The 26,699-nt window shown below is 37.0% G+C and overlaps 1 protein-coding gene across 4 annotated transcripts in view; it reads right to left on the reverse strand.

Annotated features, from left to right (window-relative positions):
* GTDC1 (glycosyltransferase like domain containing 1) overlaps window positions 1–26,699 on the reverse strand; it is a 335,697-nt gene that overhangs the window by 160,374 nt on the left and 148,624 nt on the right. For all 4 annotated transcript variants that reach the window (XM_080928239.1, XM_080928237.1, XM_080928236.1 and 1 more), the window contains 2 exons: window positions 9,618–9,785; window positions 3,033–3,206 (listed from right to left, as the gene is read on the reverse strand). In XM_080928239.1, coding sequence (XP_080784365.1) covers window positions 3,033–3,166 — 134 coding nt within the window. In that variant the 5' untranslated portion in view covers window positions 3,167–3,206; window positions 9,618–9,785. The remainder of the gene's footprint in view (window positions 1–3,032; window positions 3,207–9,617; window positions 9,786–26,699) is intronic.

Below are 26,699 nucleotides of genomic sequence, written 5' to 3' on the forward strand. Positions count from 1 at the left end.
AATGGACTACAATAAAGGGGAAATTAGGATAGGAAAGTAAATGGGGCAGGGGGTGAGAGGACAGGGCAAAGAGGGGGGATATGAGGAGGGACAACTAACCTTAAGGCTATTTAAAAAGCCATATGAAAAAGTACCAAGGAAGAAGCTACCTAAATAAAATCTACACTTATGTGGAAGAAATATAAATGGAGTCACCATATAAAGGGGAAGACAATGCCCCCAGTTTATGATCCATCAGATGCCACCAAGCAAAATCCCCAGTAGTGGAAATGAGTTATACCTTGTTGGATTATTGGCTAAAGGGGGAGACCATCTCCCCACCCCACCCCCACCCACCTTACCACCTTCTTGTGCATGCACAGGTGCAATACTGGTACAGCAGTGGCACAATATTTCAGTGGTCATCAACAAGTATTTATTGAACATAGGGGGTCGAGAATCTGACACTAGGAAGGCCATGAGCCCTAACGTAAAACCACATTGTCCTGTAGAAGAACACAGTAATAAAATGACACCCACTGAGCAGTACATCACCAGCCCTCATCAGATTCTACTTCTTACAGTAGATGGCAATAAACACAGAGACTAGACTCACAACTAAACAATGTGCAGAGTGAGAGGCTTGGAAGCACTCAACCCTAAACAGAATGTCTTTATCAAGCCCTTGCACTCAAGACTCGGAGATCTCTGAAGAAAAATAGACAAACAATCAGAGGTAGTGGATGACTTCAAGCAAACAGCACCTTGCAGACACAACACAGCTGATCTACACATGGACTCTAGAGATTATGACCGCACACAGGTTCAAACCAGACTGAAATCCTAGCATGGAGAATGAGGGTGGACACAAAGTCCACTCCTTACCAAGAAGTAAGCTATTTCCAATTGGTAACTGCTGGGAAAGAGAAAATCCATCTTTTCCAATGCAAGGGAATTGAATACTCCACAGACTCGTCATGTTTGCATGCTTTTGTTTTGTCTAAACTATCTATTATTTATTTAGTCTAGTTGCTCTTTGTTTGATTTTCATTTTTATTTTCATTGAGAAAGTGAGACAGAGGGAGAAAGAACATGAAGTTCAAGAAGGATCTGAAAAAAGTAGAGGGGATGTACATAAAACATTTTTAAAAATAAAATTTAAAAGTAGGTGAGTAGTATCATTTTACAGCAAAATCTGGGTCAAGTGAGGAGTGTAGAGACCTACTATGGATATTGAGAGAGAGCTTTTCTCTTGTTAAAGTTGTTTCTCTTTCTTTGAGACTATAATATGGTCACATCTTTCCTGCCTTCTCTTTCCTCTTTTCAAACTGTCCCATAACCACTATGGCTTCCTTTCAAATTATGACCTCTATTTCATGTACTATTATCACTTACATATATGTGTACTGCCTAAGTGGGAGTGACCAAGGATAGCAAGAGACAAAACAAGGTGAATGCGTGAAAGTGCTTGAGGCCTCAACACTACACAAAGAGCCGCAGGTGACTAAGGAATACTGACAGTACAACAGTCTTTCCCAAGATAAAATACAAGTGGCTATCCAACGCTAAATGCTCAGCACCAATGACATGCATAACGAGTAATAGAGACTGAGCAAGTCCTAAATGCCTTTTATAAACACGATTACAGAACAGCAGGACTCTGAGATATACCAAGTCTCAGTAAAGAAAACTGTCTGATCACTAAGTAGAAATACTCTTAGTGGTAGTAAATATAATTTTTCTAAGTTTAACTGAAAGTGAAAAATTTTTTTCAGAACATTCCTTTTGAAATATCAATCACCAATTCCAGATGAGTCCCATAACAAGGGTTGTAAAAAGTGTCAGTATCGGAAAGCAAATCTGTTAGAACTCCTGCAGTTCAGTGTATAAGGCTTAGGTCATTGCTAACACAAACTGTGAAAATGGAGAAGCCTAAGAAACTTGAATGGTAAACTAAAACCACCCAAAAAATTAGATGTAACACTGATTTACTTAAAGGAGTTACTGTCATGCATTAAAATGTAGAGCCCACCTCCAGCAGAAACACAGGGCATCAGGTGGAGGGATGGGGTTGCCATCCCACAGTCAAATCTCTAACCCAAAACTGTTCCTGTCTGAAAGAATTGCAAGGACAAAATTGGAGAAGAGCCTAAGGAAAAGGAAGTCCTATGATAGGCCCGAATTGGGATCCAGCTCAAGAGGGGCTCCAAGGCCTGTCACTATTACTGAGGCTATAGTGCTAACAGACAGGAGCCTAGCATGGCCGCTCAGAAAGACACAACAAGCAGCTAAAAGAGTCAGTTGCAGATATTTACACCCAACCAATGATCAGAAGCTGCTGACCCTGTGGTTGAAGTAGGGAAAAGCTGGAAGAAGCTGAAGAAAAGGACAACCATATAGGAAGACCAGCAGTCTCAACCAACCTGAATCCCCAAGATTGCTCAGACACTTAGTCACCAACCAGGCAGCATGGACCAGCTGATCTGGGGCTCTCCACACATGTACAGCAGAGGACTGCCTGGTCTGGCCCCAGTGAACGAAGATGCATCAAACCCTCAAGAGACTTGAGGCCCCAGGGAGTGGGGAGGTTTGTTGGTGTGGGAGTGAGCTGGGAACATGCTCAGTGGAGACTATGTTGGGGGTGGGGGGATGGGAAGGAGAAGGCAGAGGGTGAGGAACAGTCAGAGGGCAGACCAAAAGGAGCATGAAGACCGGACCTACGCTGAAAACAAAGCTGAAGAAATATGCTTCACATTTACTTCCACAACATAACAATCAAACAAAAAAGAAACAAGACAATAAGTGCTACAATCCAAAGTTCCATAGTTTTTGGTAAATAACTAAAAATAAAGAAAGAAGTAATTCAGTATCTGGAGTAATAACTCACTGATAGGGTGGATACATGACTGTCAAAAATTTTTGTAAATCACATTATGAAGAAAATTCAATTATCTAATTAATTATACTGAAAATTCAAAGCTGGCAAAAAGAATATCAATTGCTACATATTTGATTTATGATAAAATATGAAAAACATAGTCAAGTACACTGACCTGCTCACATCAGGAAATCTGATGGGAAAGTAAATAACTTGACACTTGGGTCTGATAATGCTTTCCAGATCCTTAGGCCTGTGATCAGGAATCAGCTTCAGAAATTTTCCAATAGAAGTAAGAAATGATTCCATATTAAAATTGGAATTGAATACCACAACATCAGCCACCAAACTGTAAAGAGAAAAGACAATTGCAAATTCATTACAAATTATTTGGTAATCCCAAAACCTCTGCCTAGAGTTTATGCTGTACTTGAGGTTGGCAAAGAACAATTAACATTAGTATATATGAAGTTGCAACTACCAGAAATGTTAGTTCTTGGTATTCAAGCATAAAAGGTTAGATTATTGGTTTAAATAAGACAGGCCAGAGAGAAATTAGGTAACTGAATAAAATCACAAAACACTTGAAACTAATGACTTTTCCCTCAAATGCCATAAACTTCCAACATTATCAGTACCAAGCACAGCTAGCCCAGCCAGGCCTGTGCACTCCATTACAGAAGACAGAAGGGCTAAGGCTTCCTCACTGACTCTAAGGAAGATCACTGAGGCTTTTCCTATGGGGTCATGATACCCTTAATATTATTTAGTTAATGTCCATTTTGTGTTTTAGCCTTTGCTTGAAGAAATTTATGGTTTTCAGTTTTAGTACTGCATAGGGCAATAGTAATTTATTTCACATTCACGCTGATTAGGGCAGTCACAAAAGTAAAAAAGAATAGGGCAACAGATCTAGATACCCACATTATTAGGATTTATTATGTAAAAAGTATAAATGACTACAACTATTGATCTTTAGAAATAAACAAAAGAAATGTAGTATTGATAATTTAGACAAATCAATTGTCTCTCTTCAATATTTTTTAAATATGAAATATATTATTGAAAGAAAATGTGTCTATTACAGTCTTCAACACCAATGGTAGCAGTGCGTAGGCTAACTAAACCTCAAATATGAAAAAAAATGATTTAATAAGATCCTTGAAAATGTTTCTGACGACTTGTCTCAGTACAAGTACATGTCAACGTGACATACCTACAAACAGGAAATATGAACTGAAGAACTGCTTCCAACAGACTGGCCATGCACATTGCTTGTGTGTCATATTTTTGATTACTAATTGAGCTTAGGAGAGTGAAGCCCACTATGGGTGGTGCCATCCCTAAGCAGGTGGGTCTGGTGTGTCTAAAATGGAGCTTGGGAGGAAGCCAGTGCTTCTCAGGTTCTTCTTTCTTTCTTTCTTTCTTTCTTTCTTTTCTTTCTTTCTTTCTTTCTTTCTTTTTCTTTCCAGTCCAAACTTTTTTTTTTTACTAATTCTATTGGATATATTTCATTTACATTTCTAATGTTATCCCCTTTCCCATATTCCCCTCCATATCTCCAATCCCATTCTTCCCCCACCCTCGCTTCTATGAGGGTATTCAACCACCCACCTACTCCCTCCTGCCTACCTGCCTCTTGACTACTTCAATTCTTTCTCTAACTCTCCATTAAGGACCCCATTCACAGTTCTATGGTTGGCTGCAAGCATCTGCCTCAGTACAGCTATATCAGGCTCCTGTCAGCATGAACTTCTTGGCATCAGCAATATTGTCTAGGCTGGATCCCCAGGTAGGACAGTCTCTAGATGGCATTTCCTTCAGTCTCTGCTGTTAGAGGTCTTTCTGAATTCACTAAATTCAATTACTGTGACTTATAAAAGAAAATAAACCCTTCCCACCCTAAATTGCTTTTGGTCATGCTATTTATCACAGCAACCAAAGTCCATAAGAAGGAAGACATTAAAAGACAGATATGTTTATTTCACCCTAACATTAATACATCAATAAGACTGAAAAAACACGCACATACATTAATTATAAAAATTTATTATAACAAGTAGCATTATATCATAGATAAACATGAATGCCACAGCCAATCCATGGATTAGTTTACAGCATATTTACTAAGGAAGGAAGGTTTGCTATTAGTAGTAGACAACAGAACAAAGCCCATCAGAAGGCCCACTGACTTGCCATTCTTGTGCAAGAAACTGCCTTTGCTTGGATTATTTCTTCAGCCCCTACCTTGAGAACATTTGGGGAACAGAGGCAACAACAACATAGATCCTACAAAGCAGTGTCAATGAATGTGCTGACACAAAGAAAAGTGATGAAGGAAGCAAATACAATAATATACTAAAAGTGGAGGAATGTGACAGAAGGTCTGTTTGCACCATATGTCATACATTTCAATCATGAGCAATGGGTCATAATATATACTTATAGCATGTGTTCCTAAGTCAGACTTAGTGAAACCTCTGTTTAAGGTGATGGCTTACGTCAGTCATCTTTAAAATCCTTAACTGCCACACAGTCCAGAAAGAGCTCTGTCAGTGCCAAGGAACACAGAGGTCAGCAGGAAGATGGAAGAAGCATTGGAAGGAGAAGCCATACTTCTCAGAAAACCTGGAGCAGGATTGCTTATTTCTTCTCTGGACAACTGAGATATATTTTTTTCTATACAAAGCCAAATGATGATGTAGTGCAGTCATTTCTCTGCACACTTGTCTATCAGCTTATCCTCCTGAAAGGAAAAATGCTGAAAAATCATATAAAATTTTTAGGTCTCTATCCTTAGAAAATATCTGTAAAGGAGAAGAGAGGCAGAAAGTCCACAACAGACATACAACCCAACCACTCTTAATCTAAAGCATTTAGTCTATGCTGTTAAGGATTCATATTGTACTACAGAAATTTATTTTTCACATATTTCCTTCTGATATCAGTGGGTGTGTAACTTCCTTTAAGTTTAAGGCCACCCGTAAAGGGAAAAATACTTAATTCCTCCCTCATGGTTTCTCAAGGTAATAAAAACATAGTATCTGAAAGAGAATATGGTACTAATTCAATAACCACAAAAACAAGACCAATGTTTTACATATTGATATACTACAAGGCAAGTTAATCTTAATATTTTTAAATACATAATGTATTTTTACTGAATGTCCATCAGTGTTTTGCCTACATGTATGTCCCTGTAAGGTGGTCGGAGCACTGGAACTGGAGTTACAGACAGGTGTGAGCTGCCATGTGAATGATGGAAACTGAACCTGGGTCCTCTGGGAGAGCAGTGTTTCCAGTCACTGAGCCATCTCTCCAGCCTCTCATTCTCATTTGTAAAACATACTTTCCAGTTGCCACTTAAAGATAAAATGAAGCATTTTAATTTTATTATGAGTTAAAATGGGTGCTTTTTATGAGACATTTGACTGCAGCACTTCTACCGTTTTGATAGCCCTGTTCCCTAACAACTGAAGCACCTTGTAAAAAGGACTCTACGAAAACGTTTACAAAACACTCAGAACAAAATTAGTACCATGTAGCTGTTTTTCTATGTCGGCTGAACTAAGGAACACACAGACTAGCAAGGTCTCTTCAAACCCATGACTCTCTGCAGCTAATAGCTATTAATGAAGGTGTGTAAGGTATACAGTCACCTCTAAATTGATTTCATGTGACCGATGCAGTGATGAAATGGAATTTTGCAAGGAAGCTGGTGTGGGGTTGTTACAGACTTCTTTCAATAAGCATCAGGGGAAGCACTGTATTGGAGTAACAGTAGACAAGGAGTCAACCTTTGAGATAAGTATTTCCAGGATGGCATTTCAGATGGTCCAGAGAGAAGAGATGAGAGACACTGGAACATTCACATTCAATTTTCTACAGTTGTCACAGAAGCAACAAAATAAGCAAACAAAAAATAAAAGCAAACAACCAAAATGCAGGAATTGTAAGATCACTTAACCTATTAGATTTTTATTTCTCTACTAAATTTTAGCTCAATACACTAAAAGTACCTGATAACTTATTGGCTCTTTTATTACTTAAATAAGTTAAGGAATTAGGGGTTAAAGATTACTATCAGCTGTTTTTGAGTATTATATAAAACAGTAAAAAGACTGGTCCAACATACAATTAGATGATTGGTTTGTGGATAGATATTTTTTTCATAAAAAGAATAGCAGCACGTGTTGATGTTTGTGGCCATGTTTCCATAGAAGTCCATTTGGATATCCATGGCGTGTGCTGTGGTCTGAATGCACTGTGGTGTCCCTGCTCATACAGACACTGGAGAGCATGCTGAGTTCTGTGCACACAGTGACTCCTGGGGCCAGGAAGATGTCCATAGTCTGTGCTGTCACCAGATACCATGTGGAAGTTCATGTCTGTCCTTCTGCTGACTGTAAAGGGAAAAAAACTTCTGCAGCAGTCTGACTCACTTAACTGTAAGCAGATTCAGAGTTAAGGAAGTGAGACATAGAAGGCTTCTTTGACAATCCCCTCAAAAATTTAACAGCCTAGACAGGAAACCATCGATGAGGACTCTTCAAAATCGGGGTGAGGGGGCTAAAAATGTCTCTCCCTTCCCCAGTTAACCGAGAGCAAGGAACTGGAAATAGAGAGATGGGAGTGATGGTGCAGCCAAGCAGCCCATGTGCTGTGTAGAGGGGCAGGTGACACAATAATAGGGATTGGCATGAAGAAGGCTGAGGCCTATGGTGGGTCAGGCCATTGCCCAGTGGGTCAACAGGATTGTGTGGAGAACCCTATTTCTTGAGCAGATGCACACTCAGCTCCCAAGGAACTCCCTGGCTGCCTGGCTACAGGGGTTAGTCCAGCCTTAGGCAATGATAGAGGGTTAAGACAAGGAACTTTGTAGATTGGAATTCCTCAAAAGACCACTGTATCCTGTGATACTGGTGAGGGTGGCCCTGATATTGCCAGGGTCCGAGTTGATGTCCAAGAACCATGCCATTAACTATAGACATGTGAATGTTCATGGTTTGCACCATGGCATGAATACATGTTGATGTCTAATGTCTATGCGACCACCCACTCATACCACACTGATGTGAGGGGCCTGTGCTGACACCTGAGAGAAGGTCATGTCAGTGCTGATGTCTGTGTCCTGCAATTATCATTGAAGGCTATACGGATGTCCACGGGCTGTGTCATAGCCTGAAGCCATGTTGCTGTCCATGGGCAAGGCTGCAGACAGGAGCCATGTCAATGTAGGTGCTTGTGCTATTACCTGGGGCCATGGTCTTACTGTGGCTGGGGCTCTGTTGATATCCATGGCCCATACTACCACCAAAGGCTACACAAATGACTGAGGTCTGTGCTGCACCCTGAAGCCATGTTGATTGAAGGGCCATGCTGGTGCTGGGTCCAACACTGATCTGAGTGGTATGCACCGCCACCTAAGTCTATGGTGATGTCCAGGTCCATGGTCTTACTGCATCTGTGTTTGTGTTGATGTCTATGGCCCATGTTGCCACCAAAACCTGGGTAGTTAGCCATGGTCTATGCTGTGGTCTGAACCTATTTCAGTGTTTCATGATTCCACCTGTATCAGGGGCCTTGTCTGGGTCCATGACCCTGCTGTAACGAAGTGTCCTATTTGTAGTCTGTCCTAATGCCAGAAACCATGTTAAAATTATGCTCCTCCCGCAGAACTTATAGTGTTAAGTACACTACTTTGGAAGCGCTACCAAAGACTGCACAGTTGAGAAAAAGAGACAGAATACATCTATGAAAAACTCTATGTCCAAACCCTCTTCCACTATAAAATAGTAACATGCTTAACAGGAAGTCGTCATAGAGAGAACTCTTACACATTATGATAGAATGCAGTAAAATATCACTCTCCATAATAAATGGCTTCCAGCAGGGGTATAGACAGGAAAGGACCCAGCTCTATTCAGGGGTAGGACACTGAGAATTTGATCAAGCTACCAGGAGAGTACAAATAACGTAAATTAGAATTTGGGAGGGAGAAAAAAGGTAGAGGGAGTGAACAGGAAAGGGCTGGGAAGTAAATATGATAGGGGTATAAGACATGAAATCTCCAAAGAATCAATAAAAAATATTATGTTGGGAAAAATGTGATAAGGATGCTAAAATGTAGCTCTCCACAAGTTTGTTCGTTTGTTTGTTTGTTTATGTGTGATCTTTTGGGGGGACAGGCACAGGGTAAGGGGTAGAGCTGAGAAGAATAGGATGTAAAGGTGATCATGGTACATTGGATGAAATTCTCAATCAATAAAAATATTATGTTTAAAAAGAACAACAATGATATAAATCTTCCAGAAACACATAATATTATGGAAAGAATTTTTAAGCCTGTCTTAATATGCTCCTAAATTTACAATGATCTCCAGATTTACAAATCAACCATCTAAAAAGAAAATGACAATAGACTGGAAAAATAGCTCATCAATAAACAAAACTGCTTCAAAATCATGAGGACCCAAGCACCCACGTGGCAAACTAGATATTCTTTCGACCTACAAACCTCAATTCCTATGAGCACAAACATATAAAGGACTCTGAGACTTGCTGGTTTCAAGCAGAGCAAAAAGAAGCAGAAGCCTGATATTTATGGAGGGACTGTTTCAAAAGAAGAGGGAGAAGGTGATAGAAAGCACACACAGCCTTCTTCTGACCTGTGTACATATGTTCCCAACACCTAAAAATCTATGCTGAGAAAAAGGGATAAAAGATGGCAAAGAATCAACTTTACATAATCTATACCTACCATGAGAGAATTTGGTTGTATCCATATTGAAAATCTCTCTCTTGATATTTCTTGACCGGATATACCAACTGGTTTTCATGGAAGTACAAGATTTTTTTCAATTTTCCCAGATCAGGCCGAAGCGCAGCCAGTTCAGTCAGGTTGAGTACTGAACTTGTAAAGAGGGTCCTAGGAAAGAAATGAGAGTTACTGTTCTACACATGCTCCAAGGGGACCCTTTACGTTCTTCTCTCCTCCTTCCTCTTCCTACCCCAAGAAACATGTATCTCTACAGGAACATACAAATACTTGCTATACAGTGCCATACAGAAGCAGTCTCATACAGTTCTCATCTTTAAAAAAGTGACTGTGAAGACCTATAAAAGTCTGACTGCATTGGTCTTAGCTCAGCTCAGTTTCTGAGTGGCAGGAAAAGAAAAGAAAAAGGAAAAATACGGGTTGGATTTTATTGAAAAATGAAGAAAGGGTCTGAGGACAAAAGGAACCTAGATAAGGCTAGCTGGGGAATACTTTGCCACAGTTTCACTACAACCTGACTTCTTTGCACAACCAATTACTGAAATTCAAGATAAAAGCAGGATGTGTATGTGTTCATGTTTCGACAAAACTCTTTTTGATTCATGTAATATAGTTATATAATACGGTCTCTTTCCTTTGCATGTTTTTTCAATGCCCGTTAAAGTAGTCTATAATCTTTAGACTAATGCCAGTGTAGAGGACTGCCAGGATGAAGAGTTGGAATGGTGGGTGGGTGGGTGGTGGAACACTCTCATAGAGGCAGGGGGAGGGGGGCTGAGATAGGGGGATTCCAGAGGAAAAAAAACAGGAAAGGGGATAACATGTGAAATGTAAGTAAAGAAAATATTCAATAATTAAAAAAAACTTTTCTCTATTATTGACTCATAATGGGTGGTAGTAAATATATAAAACCCTTTATATAAACCAAATAAAGATGGTAATAGGTTGACTGTAGAAAACACTTTGAAGCCTATCTATCCATGTTTACAAATGAATCCAGACACTATTTGCTCTCTCTACATTTACTAAAAGTCTGTGATAGAGGCAAGCTGAGAAGAACAGAAATGTTGATCAAGACAGCCCAGGAGGATGAAAATTGCCTCTCATGGAGTCCTATACACAGCATTTGAGGAACCCACATAAAAGGAATACTAAGAGATTTACATTCGCAGGAAATGGCTCCCTGATGAGCTGCCTACCACATATCTAGCAAAAGATGAAAAGGGGCCACACTTGGATAGGTGAGAACATGCAGACAACCCTTTTAGATTAATGCTAAGAAGTCAGGATACAAAATACTGAGTGTTCTTTACAATCACACTGTTAACAAAAGCTGTAAGTAACAACAACTACAACTACAACCCCATAAGTACAGTGTCCAGAAAAAGACTGCAGCTAGTCAGATACTTTTAACTTCCGTTCAAACTACCAATGTTTTAGAAGGTGAAAATGACACAATGAATGGCATTTGGAGCTAACCCTCAGCTACCAATGCTCAGATTGCCTCAGGTACCACCTGAGCAATAAAGCCTCATAAGATGTACTTTATCAACCTTAGTGAGACTGTGGCAGGATAGGCCATAAGGTGAGACCAAAAGCCAGAAGTACAAGACAATTTCTGACAGCTACTACTTGAACATAAGTTACACTAAGCAGTTTATCTCAGGAGAAAGATTTCAGAAGGTTTTATGCTTAATATTTTTAAATTAACATCATGACTAGAGAAAGTAGTTGGACAATGGTTCAAAAACATGACATACTACAATCATTGCATAAACTGGATTTGTACTTATTATAATACTTACCATTTTGTCCAAGTACAAATAAGTTGCTATCATAATTGTTTAACCAAAATGACTCAATATTGCAAGCACTGAGCTATAAAAGAATGACACACATTGTGAATGGATAAAAGACATGTACCTGGGTGGGTTACTAAAAAGCAAAACCACCTATGGCGGGAAGGCTTCTAGTTTGCAAAACCCGATAGGCAGTGGTCACATAAGGAAACACAAAGATAAAAACAAAAATTAGGTTGCAACAGTACAGAAATAAAGATACTAGCTTTAGAAATGCTGAATATAAGCAAATGCAAGATTATAATTGAAGAATATATAACAGAAAAAAATTGAAGATTTAGTTAAACAAATGACCTAAATCATCAAATATGTCTGTTTACAAATGTTACACTTGGTTTACTAAGTGCCTTTTCTACATGTTTCTCTAATAGTATATGTTACTTGTTTCTTCCCATTCAAGTATATATATTCTATGATAAGACATATTAAACCTGTCCTTATTTACTTTAGCATTTTATGGTCCCCCTAATATTGAACACCTCAAATCTTTTTTGTTTCCTCAAGAGCAGATAAACTCTCTAAATAATTCTTAACAATCATCTTGTAATAGGCCAATTCCCCCAATGACACTGAAAAAAACCTAATTGATTCTTTGGTCAAAGTGTTCAATGTGATCATCTTCCCGCCATTAAAGAGGATGTTTGGAAACATGCATACCGCATTATACTTCAAACCCAGCACAGTTCTGGTAAGTGTTATTTGATGCCAGCTTTTGTTAAGCCCATTATTTTTTCTTAGAGTTCCTAATGGCATTTCAGGTATCATTTCCTGATTTATTCTAATCTATCAAGTATTCAAGACACAATCCAAAGAAAAGCAACTCATGGGGAAACTTGGGTGTCAACTTGGTATAAAGATAAAGAATGTATAATAACATAATAATAATTTTTGTCATCTTTAGGGATTTGCGATTGTTGGTTTTAAAGAAACCAGTCAATTAACATATATCTTACTAAGTGCTCTGGGAACACTTCATATAATGTTTTAGCTCCATGAACTAAATTAATATGTGAAATATTTGTAATTCAAATCATCTTGTAATCAAGTCATCTTTGGTTGATGACTATTCTTTACCAGCAACACGGTATTTTTACATTGGAATGGTCTTTGCCCTTAGTTCATTCCACTCAAGAGTCTCTGGTGTTGACTTCTAAACATTATAAAGTCAGAAGACTGGAGATGCAAATTAATGTCAACAAGTCCTGTCACAACACTGCTGGGGTTGTCTACATGTACACACATCTAAGGAACAGTAACACTATCATTCTGTGTACATAAGAGTTCCATGTAATATACGTTTGAGATAGAGAGGAAGGGAAAGGAAGATACACAGCGGCTATCAAGAAACTTCATCATTTACCCTGGAATTTGGTTCACAGAGGTAATTAAAATACTTAAGACAACAACAATAAAACTATGTCCATCCACATTAACTACCCTATTGCTCCAGTTGTGCAGGAATAAGCAAAAACAGAACAATACAGTGGCTCTATTTTTTTCTGAGTCATTTCTACTACAACTATACAGCACAAACTATGTTAATATCTAAAGAGTCATCCTATAATAGATCTTAAATTCATGTATTTTGATTATGTATGAATATCTGCCTTTTTGTTTTAAAGTGGGTTTTTGTTGTTTTGTATGTACATACAAACACATGAGTGTACATGGCCACAGAGGACACAACAGTGTGGGATCCTAGGTGCTAGATTTATAGGCCATTGTAAGATGCATGGAGACAGTGCGAGAAACCAACCCAGGTGCTAAGGAGGACAGAAATCACTCCTGCTTGCTGGTCTGTCTCCCAAACATACTTTCTGGAATGTTTTATTTACTCTATTACATTTTTTTTAATCACTGAATTTGTAACTTTTTATTTTGCTATTCATGGACATTATCACTTTCTTTAGATTATTATTACGGTCTCAGTTTGCTAAATCTACGGTATTTCTTCTAGCTCTTCTCTGAAATTTATGTATACCATTTGAAAAAGGACCTCCCAAAAATAATCTAGTACTACTGATTCTGTTTTGCATATTACTTTGAGTCCAATGGTATCACTAGACAATTACTACAAATGTCAGAGTCACAAAGTATACTGTACATAGTAGATACTCAAGAGATGTAAGAAAACAAAAGTGTTTATTAATGTAAACAACAGATAGACTTCTCTTTTATCTGTAAATTCACTAATAGTTACATGGGTCTGGGGGTGAAATGTATAAAACACTACAAAATAGTATCAGAAAAACCGAAAGTAAGCATCAAAGTCATTGAACACAATCTAAATTACATAGTAACTTCAGAAACATGTTTCTTTTTAATTAATTACATCACAGTATATATTAAAGTCATCAAATATAACATACCAAGAAATGATTCAATACCCTACTCAATACTTTGATACCAAGTGACTGAGTACAAAATGTAGTAGGCTGCTTAAAGCCTGCCAGCTAAAAGTGAGGCCAGGCTATTGCAGACACAAAAATTTTTAAGTCTGGTTGCCTAACTCCATCTTTACAAACAACTCCAACTCTAGATGTAAATTGTTTATACACGGGAGAAAAATAACTTCTACTCAGTCAAGAAACAGCTTACAAATATTTTCCTTAATTTCTGTCTCACAAAATGTGAACAGACTATACTTAAATGTGAGTAAAACTATGCACTAAGAGTTTACAAATATATATCTACCTTTCACGTTTTTCAATCTCTCGGTGACTCCACCGAAGAATCATATTATTGACAATCAAACCATGGGACATCTCAGGCATGTCAGATTATAGACATGAAGATTTTCTGCTTAAGTTGAATGGACTATCTTTTTAGTTATCTATCTGTATGTACAGTCTCCAAGTATAAGAAAATATGTAGAATGTAATAAAGAAGCAAAAAAGGGAATCCAAATCTTGGCATACAAAAGAATCCCTTGAAATAGGCACTGAAAGATAATTCACTGTGCACTAACAGTAAAGTGTTGGAAAACAAGGAGGGTGTAAGTCACCCAGATAAAGGACAAAAATTACCTTGGATAACCCATGTCTACATTTTACCAATTTAGAAAATATTTATCATGCATAAGCATATTTATATATAGCATATATATGACCATATGCACATATGTAAACACATATACACACATACACACTCACACATACACACACATGTGTAGTTAGTAAGAAAAACAATAAACTATATTGATATGCTATTATATTGACTCTTAGCTTTTTGGAAACTGACATATAAATAAATAGCAACACTATGGGACAGTAATCCTTAGATATTTTAAATGGTAAAAAATATGTGAATTTGTTTATCCCAAAATTTACAAATAGTCCTACTGTTACTCCTTTTAAATATGACACCAGGTATTTAAGTGATAAAGTACACTTTTAGTAAGTCACCAAAGTTCATATACTCCAGTGGAACAGTGTAGTAACTTTTTCATACGAAATCTTTGCTTTGAAAAAATACTTTCAAATAAATGTTCATACTTTACCACTCCATAGGAATCAGCAACAAAGAGAGATTCTCCACAAGAATTCACAAAACAAAATTAAGATTGTTGCAAAACCTGAGCATCTGGCCACTCTGCCACCATTAAGTATCCATATGGAAGAGACTAAAATGTGTAAAAGTACCCAAAACGATTTTGGATAGTGTAGAAAAAGATAGAATAAATAATTCAGTATCATCGACACTTTTAACAGCAGGTAAAGATATGATACCTGCTTCTATAATGTGCCAGAATGCAGCGTAAGTGTGTGAGGCTGTGTTCATGTGTGTGAGTGTAAGTGTGTGAGCGTGAGTGTGTGTGTGTGTATAGAAAGGGGTTGCACTGAGAATATCACCATACATAAAGCTAAAAACTATTTTTGTACAGAATTTTTCCTTTCTAGAAATAGCTGATCTGAACACAACTTTATAGACATGCATAAGGGAAAAAAAATAAAGGCAACAAAAACTTGTATGTGAGATAACATAGCAACAAATACATTACCTTAGCGTCAATGAAGAAAATGCACTAACTTAAAATTATGGCTGAAACTATATGTGCAAGAAAGTCAGAAAACGCAAAGTTATGGTTCCCTAAACAACTGTAACTGTGTCCTCATGCATGTAGAAGTATTTTGCATTATTGTAATGATGATACATTTCAGCTTTAATATCAATTTATACAATGTGACTGAAATAAGATTCTTCTTGGAACTGTAACTTTAAATGTCTATACTTCTGTGACATAAAATCTTAACTGTAAAATTACATTAATATAGGGTGGAGTTTTGCATCTCTGGCTTTTACAATGAAGAATGAATGGGTAGTAACATTAAAGTAGAAGATTGGAGAAAATTTCACATGAGACTAAGTGGATTTGAGAGAATATAAAAATAAAGAAAATAAAACTAGAGACAAAAATAAATTTACCTTCAAAAATTAATGTAAAATTCAAGAAAAATGTCATCCTCTTAGGAATTAATCTCAGTCTTTAATACATATATCAGCTTGTGATTAGAAGGCAATTTCATTCAACTATATTTTAACCTTGTTATAAATTTAAATAACTAAAACAGTTCAGCCAATACATATTCCTACAGCTTATCAAGTAAAAAACATCAAAATGGTCCCCAGACTTTAAATACTGAAGAGAAGGTAGAGCCACTTTTCCTTCATGCACAGTTCACATAGAATAATATAAATTATAAAATAAAACTGCATTACTGTCATCGTCCAATTATTCACCATGCAGCTGATCCAGAACTCAAATGTGGCTCCAAAATGTGCAGCAGCAGACAAAGGAAGATCAAATGATATGACAAGAGAAGTAACTGCACCCATGCAATTACTTAGATATCAGGTCAGCACTGCAAAGTCCAGAGACAAAGGACAGTGAGAGAGGAGATTCCCAAAGGCAAGTGCCACAAAGATATTTGTTCATCTGGGGCTTAGGGGAGATCCCACAAACCCTTCCGTGAAAGTGCCCTTCTCAATGTGCTCACGTCAACAGTGGTTCCTTAAACTGGGGAGGGAAGAGTACGTGTTTAAATGTCATATTCTAATAACAGGAGTTTTGTTCTCTAACCCTACTAGAGACATGGACATCTACACGTATGTCTGGGGGTTGGGCGGGGAGCTGAATGGGCCTAGGACTGAGAGGTGATTGAGGCTTTTTAAAAATAGTAGACATGGCTGCAGAATCTCCTCTTTTATACAAGTTGTTAATTTAAAAATTTTAGTTCAGTTAGATAATAAAGTATCAAAATATAGCTCAAATAAATAGTACAAGTAACTACAGCAGATTTTATTGTGAAGCCTTTAAACTAATGCAACATAATATATAAAATTATAGGTAGATTATTAGGCGATCTAAGAACCAAGTAAGTTGTGAAAATTCACCAATAAAGAGACTAAATAAGATAACTCAAAGCAAACCTACCCTAAATTCTATGTATGCAGCTCTACTTTTAATTTACTTTATATTAGTGGACTCTTATTTCAAGTGTTATGTGAAATTAAACCTACGTACAGTGTTTACTGAAATAAGGTTTCACAGAAAAACAATATATGGACATGTCACAGTTGGTTGTTCCTTTTTTTTTAATTAATGAAACTTTATTATGGATTATGATTAACCACATAAAATGGCATTAAAAACAAATTAAGAGGAAGCTTGTCTACATTTCTACAGATATGGGAGCATGGAATCAAATATTTAGTGTAGTATGGAATATGGGTATAATCCATCCTCAGGCACCAGGAACTTAAACAGACCATGTGATTACCTTCTGTAAAACATAATCACTCAGGGTTATTACTTTAAACTTATATCCCTGGGTCTAGAGACAAGGACAATAACTAGTGGCTACCATGAATGATCATAATTTCCTACTTTAGCAGTAGGCACTGGGATAAAGTATCAACATCATGAAATACATCAGTGTGTATCACTGAATTATTTTGGATATGAGTAAAATGTGAAAAGTATATCTTCTCTTTCATGAAGTCTGAACAAAAGCTCACTGTAAAATGGGAAGAATATCCCACGGTATTATAAGCTTCCACGATGACCTCACCATGAACACTATGGCCTGTACTTTAAAAGTTAGAACGTACATTACCTCAATACACACCTGATTCTAAAGAAACACATTTCTGTATTTTTTTGAGACTTCCAGACCATGTTAACTACCATTTGTTTCATCACAATCTTTTTAAGGTAGATAAACTCAAATAGTAATGTGTAGTGTTCAGATACTGGAACTCTTGAATAGGAGAAGACCATAGCATCCTAGCCTAACATCCCCTGGGAAAAGATTTCAGACACTGGCTGCCTCTACTCCCACATGAATCTGGATATTGTCACATCTAAGTGTTGTAACAATGCACAACTTTTTCCTGTTGTCCTATCCTTGAGTCTCAAAAAAGGCAACATTATAATGGCCTGCAGTAGTAATAAATATTTTTCCATAGATTAAAATCAGGGGATCACGGAATCGTATTTCAGGCTCAGAGAGAAAATAACTGGCAACCATATAATAAAATTCAGAAAACTAGTATTGACATTGTATGTACATTTGAATGTAGCAATTCATTAAGACATGGTTTTTAGTCATAAACCTACTTAGGTAACAAACTTAACTGGTGAAAATGTGTAATACAATCTTCAGGTAACTGGTTGTTCCTTTTAATCTGAGTGACAAACAGTTCGTTTGAATAAAAGATTTAGAGTAAGGTAATAAAACTCAGTGGATTAAATTAAAAGAAAATGTAGATTTATGTTAAGGCATTACATGACTGGAGAGAGACAGGTAGGCAGAGAAAATGGAGGAAATCAAAAAAGGAAGAGAAAGAAGGAGGTCAAGATGGAGCTCAAGAAGGATGAGCTGGATCCAGGTGGACTTAATTGGTGATAAGTAGCTATGAACATTTTAAGGATTTTATAGGTCTTTTATATGGAAGGGAAGTTTATCTTTGTCCACTGGGTGTAATCTTATGGTATAGAGGGTTTGTAGATTGAGAATTGAATATATCAACCTGTATGAAAAGCTATCAGGCTTTAGAGTCATGTTTGTGTTGGTCGATGGGATAAAGAAGCATGCACAGGCAGAAGCACCTGGGAAGGGAATCTCATAGAGCGTGTAACTCATAGAAGGGCCCACAGGACAAAGCAAAGAAATTCAGGGAGAAAAGAATAAAAGCAAAAATTTGGATCAGACAGTTACAACTGGCAATTGAAAGGTGAAGAGAGACAAGAAGGAAAGGACTAGGGTTGATCCCTATAATGTAAAGAATGAGGAATTTGAGAGGGAATGGTGATCTGAAAAGAATCAGGAATCCAGATAAAGTCAACTCCAAGTCATACCAACCAAAGGCTGTGGAAACAACAGCTCTGATAAGGATAATGTATAGGCCCAAGTCAGATGTAGGGGTCAGCAGTGGGCATGAGTATATCCAACAAAGAAAATGAGAAACAAGGAGGTAGAAGAAGGGACAGAATACATTAAAAAATTCTATTTCTTATTTATGATTGATGTACGTGGCATGCCTTACAAAGTAAGCCTAGAATACTAAATGTGAATTAACAAAAGACAGATAACTAGTATTCTATCCTAATCATGGGTTTCAATCCTAATATTAAGAAAGGGATACCATGGCATATGTAACTCCAACACTTGGAAGGCTGAGTCATGAAAACTACTGCGGTTTCAAGACTAGTGAGGAAGACTGACATAACGTCAAAGCTAGCTGGGGCTATACTATACCTCTTTTAAAAAAAAATAGACAGACAGACAGAGGACAGACATAAGACAGACAGACAGGAAGACAGGTAAACGGAAGAATGGATGGATGCATAAATGGATGGATGGATAAATGGATGGATGGATGGATGGATGGATGGATGGATGGATGGATGGATGGATGGATGGATGGATAAATGATAATTAGACAGACTAACAGACAGACCATTTAGCTTGCAACCAAGTTAGATGACGTAAGTTTGATCTATTGACTCATGGTGGAAAGGAAGAACAGAATCCTACAAGCTGTACTCTAAGCATGTAAAAGTGCTCTCACACAAAAAATAAACTGAAAATGTACCAAAGGACAAATTATAAATATACTAATACTATGCAACTAGGGACATAAGACTATAGGAAGAAAGATTATACTTCTTGGGTTTGTATATATTCATGTTAATATTAAAATATTCTATCAAGTTATTTTACATTGTTTTTTTAATAATTTGAACAGTATTGAGGCTGAGGAGATGGCTCAGCAGTTAAGAGCACTGGCTGGTCTTACAGAAGACACAGGCTCAATTTCCAATACCTATGTGGATGTTCACAGTCATCTGTAACCTCAGTACAAGATGATCTGACACACTCCTCTGTAACCACCACACATGAATATGATGAACAAATATACATGCAGTTAGAACAATTATACATACAAAAATAAAAAAAGGCTAATTTAAAAAATAAAGCATGAACAATAAAAAATTTAATAGAAAATGTATACTGTCTTTTAAATTACTTTAACTAATATAACTCTACCTAGTTCTGAGTAAAGAATGCACTTATAAATGCTGTTATGTACTAGAGTCCTTACAAAATCTCCCGAAGTCAGTAATACTTATACCTAATTTATCTACACTCTAAGGTACAAGTTAATTTAACAGGCATACATAAATTTTATTTTTAAAAGATCCCTCTATTTTAAAACACATAAAGAGTATATACTAATATCATTTTAAGTAGTGGTAGGAGAAAAACAAAATTACTGTGGCCTGTGGCAATGAAAAGTATTTGAAAATAATGTAGTCTACTTGCTTTTAAAGAGCAACAATATGGTGATGTTCTCTCTCAGTTTGGGTTACTACTACTGTGATAAAACACAAAATCAACTTGCTTATGTTTCTACACAATTCATCTTCAATGAGCAAGAACTCAGACAATATAATAACTTGGAGGTAGGAGCTGATTCACATGCTATGGAGGGGTGCAGTTCAATACTTGCTCCTCATGGCTTGCTTAGCCAGAGTTTTTTATTACACCCAGAACTGCCAGTCCAGAGGAGGTACCACCCAGAGCATCAGGGTGGGCCCTTCCTTTTTTTTTTTTTTTTTTTTTTTTTTTTTTTTTTTACTTTACTTTAAAAAAACAAAGATAAATGTACAAATTTTCAGCATTTTTGCATAAAAGTGTACAAATACATGTTTTAAGGTTGTAATTAAGTATTTGTGGGTACATATATTTAAACGTATGTATATATGTAACAATAATATAGGAAAATTAATTTGAGGGGATAGGAGAGAAACTAGGAGGGGCTGTAGGGAGGAAAGGGGGATGTGATATAGTTCTATGTTAATTAAAATATATTCTCTTCTTTTTTTTTTTTTTTTGAACTTCACACAGTCTGTGAGTTGTTTCTGGGGTGTTCAGAGCTATCTGGGGTTAGTATCCCATTATCAGTGACTGCATATTATATCTGTTCTTTTGTGACTGGGTTATCTCACTCAGGATACTCTAGATGCATCCATTTTCTTAAGAACTTTGTTAAGTCATTGTTTCTGATGGCTGAGTAGTACTCCATTATGTAAATGTACCATAGTTTTTGTATCCATTCATCTTCTGAAGGACATCTGGGTTCTTTCCAGCTTCTGGCTATTATAAATAGAGCTGCTATGAACACTGTGGTACATGTATCTTTGTTGCATGCTGGAGCATCTCTTGGGTAAATGCCCAGAAGTGGAATAACTGGGTATTCAGGTAGTACTATGTCCATTTTTCTGAGGAATCGCCAGACTGATTTCCAGAGTGGTTATATCAGTTTACAACCCCACCAACAGTGGAGAAGTGTTCCTCTTTCTCCACATCCTTACCAGCATCTGTTGTCATCTGAGTTTTGGATCTTGGCCAACCTGACTGGTGTGAGGTGGAATCTCAGGGTTGTTTGATTTGCATTTCCCTGATGGCTAAGGATGTCACCATGATCAAGTAGGCTTCATCCCTGGGATGCAGGGATGGTTTAATATAAGGAAATCCATCAATGTAATCCACCACATAAACAAACTTAAAGAAAAAAGGGTGGGCCCTTCCACATCAATCATTAGTTAAAAAAAATGCCTTCCAGGCTTGCCTATGCCAGTTTCAATTTAGATTTCCTCTCTCAGATGACTTTAGCTGCAGTCAAGCTGACATAAAAACAGGCAGAACCTCTATATATAATAAAATGTTTACAGTATATAAATATAATATTGAGAAATTGTATTAATCATTATTTAAACTAAGACTGCAGTAGAAATCAGAAGGCAGAGTACCTTAGGTCATTGATTTTGAGGGCAGACAGAACATCCTGAACCAAGATAGAATCAAGTGGATCTTCCTCTAGTGTTACCACAGACTGTGAAACCACTGATGGGCTATAAGGAAAAATGCTCTAGTAGATTCTGTGGTTACGCTTGATCAGCATTTTCAAAGAGATATAACTGGGGTAGAAAAAACACTCAACAGGCAGTGACAGTCCATAGGCTAGGGTACTAGACTGAATAAAGACTGTTTACTGACTGTCCTGTGACCAGCAGTTTTACCCTGCTGTCACAGTGCCTTATCTGTCCTCAAAGACTGGAAAATCAAACTATATGAACCAAACTAAATTTTTAGGTTTCTCTCAGTTATTTTGTTGTAAATGTAACTGTGTGCTGATATCTATATCCAGGTGCAGGCAGGCACAAGATAAAGCAAAGCCTGTGATTGGGCAGTGGAAAAGGTGGATGGAAAAGTTCTTGAGAGGCAGGGGAGATTGGAGAAGATGCAGGAGGAGAAGGATGACGTACCTCCATCCTTTAAATAGCCACAGGTAGCTATGAATATCATGTAAGGGATGGATTAGTACAGGACAATTTGTCTTATACAATTTGTTTGTATCAACTGGCTATGAGTTTACTGTGTGGACATATTTTGGAGTGAGGATTTACTGATATAAATCTGATTGATAAATTAAAAGGCTCAAGAGTTTTGTTTTTGTCAGATTACTGGGAATTGTGACTATAACCACAGAGGGCGGATGCTGGGAATGAGAGCAGAGTCTGCAGCAGAGCTGAAAGTGGGTGGCTGCTGCATCGCATCGGCTAGATGGAGGTGGAGAGACCCCCAAGAACAGAGAGTAAAGCATTTACCACTACAAGTGACTAATAGAGAAAAGTGGTACCAAAAATGGGGGTCACTACTGTGGTGGCCCTGATCATGTCCTTCATCTTTGAAAGTAGTTCATAGAAGAAATGGGTAAGACTTTGGAGCTTTAGGCCAAAAAAAGCCCTGCAATGTTAAAACTAAGCACTGATGTCCCACTGTTGGCAATTTGAAAAAGCAGAAGGCTGAAGGAATGTAGATGGCGGACTCCTGGCTCATTACGTTTCAGAGCGGAACAAGTAATCTATTGGGAACTAGACTAGAGGCCATTTATGTTTAGTGGTTATAGTCTTTCTATATTTAGCTTGTATCCTGAAAATTTGACAGTGGTGAACAAAAAAAAGTAATGGAGTGCTTTGTTTTGTGAAGGAAAATCCAAGACAAGAAAGCAGAGAGACTATGCAACGGTTAGTGCTCACTGTTCTCATTCTGTTCTACAGTTAAAGAACCCAAAGCACAGCACACAAAGATGGTAAAAATGTGCAGATTGGTGCAAAACAAAATGTAAGTGAGTTAAAGTTACTGGCAAAGTGTTCCATTAAAGAGGTTGCACTATTAAAATGATATTGGAGGTTCTACACTTGGACAAGAAGCATAACCTAAGAGAAAGGTCTCATCTGTCTGCATCTTTAGAAAATACACATTCACTAAAAAGGGAATGCCTCAAAACAACAATCCAGGAAAGTGTTTCCCCAGAAAAGGTTCAGACAAGGATGTGGTGAGAGCCCCCAGGGCCTGGCTGCATTCTAATCTACTAGCAAAATTTGGCAAAATTGGCTCCCTGGTACTAGTTTTCCAGGTTTGAAACTTGTAAAACTGAGAGGGTCAAAGAGTTTATGTCATGTTTCAGAAACCTGCTAAGACCTGAGTCTGCAAGGTCTGAGTCTCGGCAAGGAAGGTCTAATAGCTCACAGTATGAGGCTGTGAAGGTCAAACATAAGTTGTATTAGAGACGCAAAGATGTTGGAGGATGTCATAATCAGGAAAGTCTGATGAGCAAAGAAAACTGCAGGCACAGCATGGAGCTTACCCAGGAATGAGGCTACCTGCCTCACAGGCAGAAGAAGTGGAAAGGCTGTACAAAGGACTCCATCGCTAGCCCCAGATGCCATGCAAGGACCTGCAGGTCTGGTGTTTGCACTGCTGGGGTTGGATTACTTTGATCTGACCACTTCTTACTATGTCCATTACTCCCTTGCAGGAGGTTTATAGTCTGCCATTTCATACAAGAAGTATGTCCCTTGTGCCTGCACTGAACAGGCTCATACTTAAGAGTGGACCCTGTGTCTTGGAAGAGACTTTGAAATTTTAACATTATTAAACTTTAAAATAATTGTAAGTCTTAAATTTAAAGTTTGGACTGAATGCATATTAAAAGATGTCTATGAGTTTATGCAGACAAAGGGGAGAAGGAAGGTGATGGCTTAAAAATTATATTTGGGGGTCAAGTGGACTTGCCCTGATTAATATGAATCGTCAACTGGAACATCCTACAAACAACCCTCTGGACATGTACAGGAGAGATTTTTCTAGATTCGGGTAACTGAAGTGGTAAGAGCCACCTTTTCAAGGCAGTACCTTGCTATGGCTGGAGGTCCTGAGCTGAAGAGAAAGACATTTGTTGACCACTAGTACCATCTCACACTCCTTCCACACTGTAGATATGAGATGACACATTTCCTCATTCTAGAAACTTACTGTCCCAACCATGAGGAACTGCGACTTTCTACAAAATACACCTTCCTTTTTAAAATTTGCTCTTGTCAGACATTTTGATACAGCAACTAGAAAAGGTAAATAATATATTTCATTTCTGGTTTCCATTTCTTTGTGTGATAATTAGGACCAATCTCTGATTTAAGTGTTTAAAGTGAGTTACCCAGTGGCCATTGTTATGGTAATGTAGAACTAATTAACAAAATTAATCAGGTCTGGGTTTTGTAACACAAATCCAATTCTATAATTAATCAAAATTCAAAGTAAGTTTCTTCACTAACTTCAATAGCTACTCTATAGTTTGTGTCATTTTTTTCCTTTTATCACATAAGATGTCATTTACCAAAATTATATCAAAGTTAATTGACTCTGATTTTTAGGTTAAAAAAAAAATTTTCCAGCACAACTGAAGCTCAATAATACCTATATGCTGGAATCTACTAAAGGAACATTTGATCAACCTTGTTAATATGCTGTGTAAAAATCCAAATTTAGCTACCTTTAAAAAAGAGATCTAGGAACATTTCCAATCTCTAGATTACTTTTGCTTGGGCAGAAAGAGAGAAAGGTAAGATTATTTTTGTTTGCTAATATCATTGTCTGATGTCTATAAAGTCTCTTGTGTAAAATACAGTGCCCTACACACTCTAGCTATCTAAGAACTAAAAATGACTGAACCAACAATTCAGTTCACTCTATATCTTTATTGACTACTCTGACAAATGTTCATGGAGAACTAAATAATGTTTTTAAGAAGATTTAGGTTAGAACTGGGGTTTACTTTTAAAGAATGTTTCTAATCAATTAAAAGTTGAACAAGTTAGGCAAAGTTAAGAGAACTCTATTTCAAATTTAAGTCTTTAGTTAATGTATTCAATATGTAATATATTCAAAAGATTTATTAAGATAATTCTAGTGGAGAGAACAATGCCCATACCAGAGTATAAGTCCCGTGTGTGTGTGTGTGTGTGTGTGTGAGAGAGAGAGAGAGAGAGAGAGAGAGAGAGAGAGAGAGAGAGAGAGAGAGAGATTTATATCACTCACTCACAACAAAGAGTTTTGTCATGTACTTTAAACAGATCAGTAGAGACCACACACATAGATAGTGAATAAACATGTGTATTTATGTAAGTATATAAATAATTTTTGTATCCTTAATGTTGCTTGGATTTTAGGCATTATATTTTGATGCATGAAATTAATGGCAATTAATACAAAAGAATAGAACAGATTATTTTAACAGTATTTACTTGATAAATGGAACAAGAATTTTTAACTTTCAATTCTCTATTATATTTGTGTGGAAAATCAAGGTGCTGGCTTATGTTAATAATGATTTGAAGAATGTGGTTCCATAGAAGAGTGATTCTTAGAACACCCAGGTCTTGGATTTAAAGCCCAGGATATATAATAGTAATGATGCTCCTAACATTCCTTGGGCTATACATGGGTTTCTTATGCCTTCTCACTCTATACGCTACACTTCCATTGACACACACTGATCATCGCACATTTATGCACTATCTGTGAGTGAAATATAATATTGAATTCTAGTCTAGAAAAAGCAAATCCACTCTGCTCATCACGAATCAGTTTATTTAATATTTACTTACATCAATCTCTTCGTGTAATCTCTGATATGAACTATTTTCTTTGACATGGATTGGCCTTCACTCTAAGCATTAAACTCTCAACACTGCTTTTCATTTAAAATGTTTCTCTGCATTTCTTTCCAACTATACCTTTTTGATCAAAAGCAATTTATAATCCTAGAGTGTGTGCAGGGACACAATGAAATCCTATTTAATTATACCCTTACTTATATCCCTGTAAAGCATCACTACCCATGAAGAAATTGAAATATAAAAAGTTGTTAAATTTAGACTTTTCTCTCACCATACAACACCGTAAGCTGAGGCTACAAAAAGAAATCTACATCCTTGAATGCTTTCCTTCCTTTTCATGTCCCTTTTAACATTTAGCCTTTGTGTTTGCTTTATGAAAACACTATGTGTTTGCTTTATAAAAACCTACTTGCTCACTCTCAAATCTCTTTGTGTAACTACAGGACAGCAGAAAACAGGAAGTCAAGTTAGGTTATTTTAAAGCAACACTAGCTAATATTCAATATAATTAACATGATAGTCTGCTTAAATAGTAGAGCAATGGGTTTCTCAGGCTTCAGACTAGAGATTATATTATTTAAATTGATAAGGTACTTTAGAGCAGATCCTCTAAAACAGAAAGATAAAAGATTATTTCCTTTTATAGGATGGGACCATCTTTGACAAAAATAGAAT

This window comes from Micromys minutus, assembly GCF_963924665.1.
Source record: "Micromys minutus genome assembly, chromosome: 13".
In the NCBI taxonomy this organism is placed as follows: domain Eukaryota; kingdom Metazoa; phylum Chordata; class Mammalia; order Rodentia; family Muridae; genus Micromys; species Micromys minutus.